The sequence below is a fragment of the Mandrillus leucophaeus genome, unplaced genomic scaffold (assembly GCF_000951045.1).
Source record: "Mandrillus leucophaeus isolate KB7577 unplaced genomic scaffold, Mleu.le_1.0 Scaffold255, whole genome shotgun sequence".
In the NCBI taxonomy this organism is placed as follows: domain Eukaryota; kingdom Metazoa; phylum Chordata; class Mammalia; order Primates; family Cercopithecidae; genus Mandrillus; species Mandrillus leucophaeus.
The window spans coordinates 2,419,506-2,426,996 of NW_012102643.1; the positions used below are offsets into that span (position 1 = coordinate 2,419,506).

At 46.5% G+C, this 7,491-nt stretch overlaps 1 protein-coding gene across 1 annotated transcript in view; it reads left to right on the forward strand.

The window, feature by feature from the left end:
- WFDC3 (WAP four-disulfide core domain 3) overlaps positions 1-6,541 on the forward strand; it is a 17,800-nt gene extending 11,259 nt beyond the window's left edge. The window contains exons 5-7 of the mRNA XM_011983805.1: positions 3,102-3,236; positions 5,132-5,317; positions 6,310-6,541. Of these exons, the coding sequence (XP_011839195.1) occupies positions 3,102-3,236; positions 5,132-5,317; positions 6,310-6,326 (338 nt within the window). The 3' untranslated portion in view covers positions 6,327-6,541. The remainder of the gene's footprint in view (positions 1-3,101; positions 3,237-5,131; positions 5,318-6,309) is intronic.
- Positions 6,542-7,491: the final 950 nt, after the last annotated feature.

Below are 7,491 nucleotides of genomic sequence, written 5' to 3' on the forward strand. Positions count from 1 at the left end.
TACAAAAAATACAAATAATTAGCTGGGCCTGGTAGCATGTGCCTATAGTTCAGCTACTTAGGAGGCTGAGGCGGGAGGATTGCTTGAGCCCAGGACTCACTTGCAGAGACACACATAGGTTCAAAATAAAGGGATGGAAGAATGTTTACCAAAAAAAAAAAAAAAAAAAAAAAAAAAAAAAAAAAGGAGGTGTAAAGGCTGTCTAGCTTAAGTAGAAAGATAGCATAATCTGGCTTGGAGGTAGTGAGGCCCCATTAATTCCAGGTGTTAGAGCTGAGAGAAAGGGATCATGTGGCAGGGATTCATGTATAAGGCAGGGTGTCAGACTGGGTGGCATTGCTGGTCATTGGTCAAAAGCGAGGTGCTGTGACCCTCCAGGCCTCCAGGAAGCCTGGCCTGGAAAAGGGTAGAGGTAAGTGCTCCCTGCCTGGTCTTGAGGACGAGGGCAGAGAGTAGCAGAGAGCTCCTGGCTTTGGTCATCTCAGGGCCAAGCTCAGCAAAATGGTGAAATCTGGGATGTATGGCACTCCCAGATTCTAGGGCACATGGCATAATTTTATGAGAAGTTTATGTCACCGGGTTTTTCCACCAGGGAGATTTTTATGCCCCCCCTTCTCAACTGTGAGATAGAAGGCTTTTGTTCCTTGTTAAATGGATTTCAGTGTTTGTCAAGCAGGTGGGGAGGTGCAGGGAGATGCATTTGGTGGTTACAGTGACCACATTTTCTGAGTCAAAAATCAGGACACATAGTTTTGATGTGATCTCACAATAGCACAGGATATTTGAAATAGGGGCTGTTCAGGAAAATCCCAGGATACAGGGTTATGATGCCTGGGTTGTTTAGCTGCACGTATTCTCCTTGGATTCCAGTACTTGCTTTTTCCATCATAGGAGACTTCCTGGAGCCAGCTGTATGCAATCATACTTACCTGTTCCTACTCAGAGGCACTGAGCCAGTCTTGCTTTGGTTTTCTGTGAAATTCTTTAATTGCCTGTCACCTTTCTCTTTACTTAAGAAACTTGAAATAAACACTAAGACGAATGAGTCATGGTGAATTGGTTTGGTTTGGATGTGGCCTTCTTTGGGTGTGCCTGTGCCTGGGGCCCTGGCCAGTTGCCTGCATGTTTTAAGGGTAGAGTAGTAGAAAAAGTACTTTACCGCAAATCAAGAGGCTGAGTGTTGTCCTGCCTTGCTGCTGACTCACTCTGTAGTTCTGGACAAGATCCTCCTCTGAGTTTATTTTAATAGGGAATGTGTTTGGCTGCACACAACAGAAAATTAATCATATAGGGGTTTGTTTTTCTCATATAACAAGAAGTCCTGAGGCTGGGATGGTGGCTCCATGATGCTAACAGGGATGAAACTATTTCCCTGTTTCTTCTTAGCAATTTTTCTTTTTTTTCACATTTACATTTTATTATTTTTTTATTTTGAAAGACGATGGTTAGATGCCACAAAGTAGGTGGCAATGCTTGAACCGTATGCGTGTTCTCAGGCCCAAGGGCCTCTTGCATCCTTGTCGAGGGGAGTGCTAACCTTCTCCCCTTTCATGCAACACTCCTTTGCAATTCTTGACCATTTCGTTATGCTGAGTTGCCTCCTCATTGAAAGAAGGCTGCTCTGCCTCTCCGTGTAATGTCTGTCTTTGGACTGGAAGAAGAAAGAAGTGAGGGAGCAGTTTGAAAGGGGTATTCCCTGTGTCAGGAGGACAAAAGTTTCCCAGTTTATGTCCTAGTTTGTGATCACCCCTAGTTGCAAGAGAATATGGGGAAACAAATCATTTTAGCTGGACCTGTTGCCTCTCAGAATAAACTTAGTATCCGGTATCTATTGCTGCATAACAAACCATCTCCAAACTTCATGACTTAAAGCAATATAGTTACTCTTTTTCACAGTTGTGTAGGTTGCCTGAACTTGGCTGGGCAGTACATATACCCACATGATATAGCTGTGGTCATTCATTTAGCTGCATTCAGCTGGGAGCTCAGCAGGGAGCTCAACTGGAGCCACCACGTCCAGGATGACCTCTCTTCTAGGTTCTGTCTCCGTGGGGCATCTCGTCATCCCATAGTATAGTTCAAGCTGCTTTATAACATGGCGGCTGGTTTCCAAGAGGAAGTATTCTGAGTGGACAAGCCCCAGAATGCAAGTGTTTATCAAGCCTCTGCTTACATTACATTTGCTAATGTCCCATTTGTCAAAGTCAGTCAGATGGTCAAACCCAGAGTAGGCATGGAAGGGGACTACACAAGGGCCTGAATCCCAGGAGATAAAGTTCACTAGAGGCCACCATTGTAAACGTCTGCCACAGGGAGAATTCATGGAGAATATTGGCCACAGTGGGTTAGACCTGAACAGTGTTTTTCAAACTGTGAGTCCTGAAAGCAATTTAGTAACTAGGAAAAAGAAGAACTAGAATATAAAATATCAGGGTGGGCTGGGTGTGGTGGCTCACGCCTGTAATCCTGGCACTTTGGAAGGCTCAGGAGGGAGAATCACTTGAGCCAGGAGTTTGATAACAGCCTGGGGAACGTAGTGAGACTCTTTCTCTACAAAATAAATAAATAAAATTAGCCAGGCCTGGTGGCTTGTGCCTGTAGTCCTAGCTACTCAGGAGGCTGTGGTGGGAGGATCCCTTGAGCATAGGAGTTTCAGGATGCAATGAGCTGTGATTGTGTCACCATACTTTAGCCTGGGTGATACAGTGAGACCCTGTCTCTACAAAATAAATAAATAAATAAAATTAGCCAGGCCTGGTGGCATGTGCCTGTAGTTCTAGCTACCAGGAGGCTGTGGTGGGAGGATCCCTTGAATGCAGGAATTTGAGGCTGCAATGAGCTATGATTGTGCCACTGCACTTTGGCCAGGGCAACACAGTGAGACCCTGTCTGAAAAAAATCAGATGTATTGTAGATACATGATACACACACATATGTACATTATATATGTATATATGTATATAAATACATAATTATATGTGTATATGATACATGTATATAAATATATAACTATATATAAACATACACATGGGATACAATGAAAAATGTGTTTCATACTGTGGGCCTGAGCATCTCTGGGCTCCAATGCTTTGTTTCTGTAGCAGAGTTTGGTGGTGAATGTCCTGCTGACCCCCTTCCGTGTGAGGAGCTGTGTGATGGGGATGCATCCTGTCCCCAGGGACATAAATGCTGCAGCACCGGCTGTGGCCACACCTGCCTCGGAGACATTGAGGGAGGTATGTTGGCTCTTTGGGGAAGAAATCCTTGAGAGTTTCCTGAGAAGAGTGCTTCTCTTTCCCTTCCTGAGAGGAGCTAGGATTCTCATTCTTCTTGTCCCTCTAGTCCTCCAACCCAAAGCAACCCCTTCTTCTAGGGCTGAGGGGCCATGCCGACATTAAAAGAACTAGGGTGGAGGCACTGTGGGTCAGTAGGAACTACCTGGGCTGGAAGACAGACAGTGTGGCTTTTGGTCTTGATTCTGCTGAGGTTTTGCTCTGTGACCTTGGGTAAGCAAACCCTTCTTTTTGAGCCCAAGTTTCTTTATCTGTAAAATGAGGAAGTTGCCTAAGATCCTGATTTTCAGATCTAATTTTTAACAAAAAGGTTCTCTCCTGCCCCAAATGAAATCTTAGTTGGAAACATATATGTGTATATATATATATATTTTTGAGATGGAGTCTCGCTCTGTTACCCAGGCTGGAGTGCAGTGGCACGATCTCGGCTCACTACAAGCTCTGCCTCCCGGATTCACACCATTCTCCTGCCTCAGCCTCCCAAGCAGCTGGGACTACAGGTACCCGCCACCATGCCCGGCTAATTTTTTTTTTTTTTTTGTATTTTAATAGAGACGGGCCTTCACCGTGTTAGCCAGGATGGTCTTGATTTCCTGACCTTGTGATCAGCCCACCTCGGCCTCCCAAAGTGCTGGGATTACAGGCTTGAGCCACTGCGCCTGGCCCATGCCCCGCTAATTTTTATATTTTTAGTAGAGATGGGGTTTCATCATGTTGACCAGACTGGTTTTGAACTCCTGATTTGCCTGTCTCGGCCTCCCAAAGTGCTGGAATTATAGGCATGAGCCACCGCGCCCAGCCGGAAACACACACATATATATATATATATAAACATAAAAGCATTCCTGTTCCAATGCCTTTTCTTCTTCAACATTTTTATTTTTATTTTTTTTAAATTTTAATTTAATTTAATTTTTTTCTGAGACGGAGTCTCGCTGTGTCTCCCAGGCTGGGGTGCAGTGGCGCGATCTCGGCTCACTGCAAGCTCCGCCTCCCGGGTTCACGCCATTCTCCTGCCTCAGCCTCCCGTGTAGCTGGGACTACAGGTGCCCCCACCACGCCCGGCTAATTTTTTGTATTTTTTTTAGTAGAGTCGGGGTTTCACTGTGTTAGCCAGGATGGTCTAGATCTCCTGACCACGTGATCCACCCGCCTCAGCCTCCCAAAATGCTGGGATTACAGGCGTGAGCCACCGCACCTGGCCAACATTTTTAAAAAACAAATATTTTTGAGTGCCAGGCACTGTGGATCTGCGTTAAAGAATCATCGACTCTGGTGCTACCTTAGTCCCTTTAGATTCCCAGGCAATGCTCAAGGCTGAGGACAGACTCTTGTCCTTATGTAGCTTACAGGCCATGAGGGAAGATAGACATATTCCTTTTAAATAAGAGATTGTCATAAAGTTTGATGAGAGGAAGTATACAGGGTGCTACAGGAACACAAAACAGGGACATCAAACCTTGTCTAGGGTGGCAGAGGTCACCGTGAGGAAGTGACACTATGAATCCAGAGCATGGGGGAGAGGGTGGTGGTCTGGGAGGCTTGTCCCTGCCACATGTCACTCACCCCCACCCCAAACCTGCAGGGTTATCACTCCCTGAGTTACCTCTTGGAAACTCCCTTTGGGGCACCATTTGAAAACTCTGGGCTCAGAGTTCTCTTGGGTTCCTAAAGATTCTCAGATCCTCCAGCTCCATGGTTTCCCAGCCAGTTTAGTTGGGTCTAGTGAGGGTCACGGGTTGATTGACCTAGAGCCTCTGTGTGTAAGTTCTAGATGGGAATATGGAGATGGTGGAGCTGACACCCTGTCCCTTTTCTTGTGCCTGTTGTTCCCACAGGGCGGGGCGGTGATTGTCCAAAAGTTCTGGTGGGCCTGTGCATTGTCGGCTGTGTGATGGATGAGAACTGTCAAGCTGGAGAAAAGTGCTGCAAGTCAGGCTGTGGCCGCTTCTGTGTCCCACCAGTCCTGCCCCGAAAACTGACCATGAACCCCAACTGGACTGTGAGGTCTGATTCTGAATTAGGTGAGTACAGTCCATTGTCATCAACAATAACAGACAACTGCTATGTGCAAAGCACTGGCTTAGGTGCTGGGAAGGGGATTTCAGAAGGTCAGGAAAAGTCTAGTTGGAGAGAAAGAACCTATGTCCCAGATGAAAACCCTCATGCAAACAGTACAGGCTTACATCTGTTCCCAGGTGTGGTGAACCTGTGTCCCAGATGAGAACCCTCATATAAACAGTACAGGCTTACACTTGTTCCCAGGTGTGGCTCCCTGGGAAGGTCTCTGGGAGAGGTGGGATTTGATCGAGGCCCTTAAGGCTAGGCAGATGCGACAAAGTGAGGATAGCACACGGACATGCCAGACAGGTAATCTGGTGATTGCTGGCAAAGGAACACAGGGTGGGAATGTGTGGGATATGTTTGGGAGGTGAGAAGTGGGGCAGGGTGGGTAAAGGAACAGACATATCTCCATTTTTTTTTTTTTTTTTTGAGATGGAGTTTCACTCTTGTCACCCAGGCTGGAGTGCAATGGCACAATCTTAACTCACTGAAACCTCTACTGAAACCTCTGCCTTCTGGGTTCAAGCAATTCTCCTGCCTCAGCCTCCCAAGGCTGGGATGACAGGCACCTGCTGTCATACGTAGCTGATTTTTGTATTTTTAGTAAAGACGGGGTTTCACCATGTTGGCCAGGCTGGTCTCAAACTCCTGACCTCAGGTGCTCCGCCCGCCTCGGCCTCCCAAAGTGCTGGGATTACAGGCGTGAGCCACTGTGCCTGACCATATCTCCAGATTTTTTTTTTTTTTTTTTAAATAACAGGAGATATAAAGTTGACATCTGAATAATACGAGCCTTCAGTGCCAGTTTGGATTGGATTGTCTGGGAAGCAAGGAGCCATTTAAGATTTTTGAGAGCAATATAGGCCAAGCGCTCCTAGCGTGGAGGGAAAACATTTCGGGTAGCTGAAGCCAGGAGGGCACAGCTGTGACTTGATATTTCTTCTACTTGCAGAGATCCCAGTGCCCTAGCTGTGCTGATTTGTCGGGAACTTCTGTGGTAACTCTGGAAGCTTTTTCTGGCAGTCAAGAGAGGGTGACATCCTGGGGCTTGTGACATTTCCAGGGGCACTCATGGCCCTCTCTGCTCTGCTTCTCCTCCTGCCGCTGACCAGAGCGTGGGAAACAGCCCTGGATTGGGCAGTGGGTGTGTGGTGCTTCTCTTTCCCAATAAAGGCTGGTGCTGACCTCTTGTCTGTGCTGTTTGAGGGCTCAGATGATATGGGAGAGCTAGAGGGTACGAGTGTGCCTGTGGGATTGCACGATTTACATATTTAGGACAGATGGGTAATCCATTCTTTGTGACGACTCTGAAAATGGGTTTTGGTTGGGTGTGGCTAGGGGAGCGATGGGTGGAAACTAAACTGAGAGTGACTTGCCTTAGATGTCTTTCTCAAGCCCTGGTGGGGGTGGAGGTCAGTCTCTTTTAGACCTGCTGACCTTCTTCTTTTATTGGAGAATGTAGGTTGAGGGTGGAACAGGGGTGAGTGGCTAGTTTATTTTATTTTATTTTATTTATTTTATTTTTTTGAGATGTATTTTTCTGTTGCCCAGGCTGGAGTGCAGTGGCGCAATCTTGGCTCACTGCACCCTCTGCCTCCCGGGTTCAAGCGATTCTCCTGCCTCAGTCTCCTGAGTAGCTGGGACTACAGGCACGCTACTATGCCCTACTAATTTTTGTATTTTTAGTAGAGGTGGGGTTTCATGATGGCCAGGCTTGTCTTGAACTCCTGACCTCAGGCGATCCACCTGTCTCAGCCTCCCAAAGTGCTGGGATTGTAGGCGTGAGCCACTGTGCCCGGCAGAGTGGCTAGTTTCTTGTAGTTGCTGGAATGTTCCCACCTTGGACCTCCATCCTTGAGGGCCAGACCTTGGCTCCAAGACAAGCAGTTTGTCCCCTCCAGGTAGCTTTATTTTAGGGAGGGGATGTCCCTAGGTTCTTGGGACCAAGATAATTTTTTAAAGTTATGTTTTTTATTTATATGAAACGGATTATATTGTGTATCTTGGAGATCTTTCATGTCATCATATATATTCTTTTAATAGAACTCTATGAATGGGTAATTTATTTAATTAGTTATCTTTTTTTTTTTGAGACGAAATCTCGCTCTGTTGCCTAGGCAGGAGTGCAGTGGCG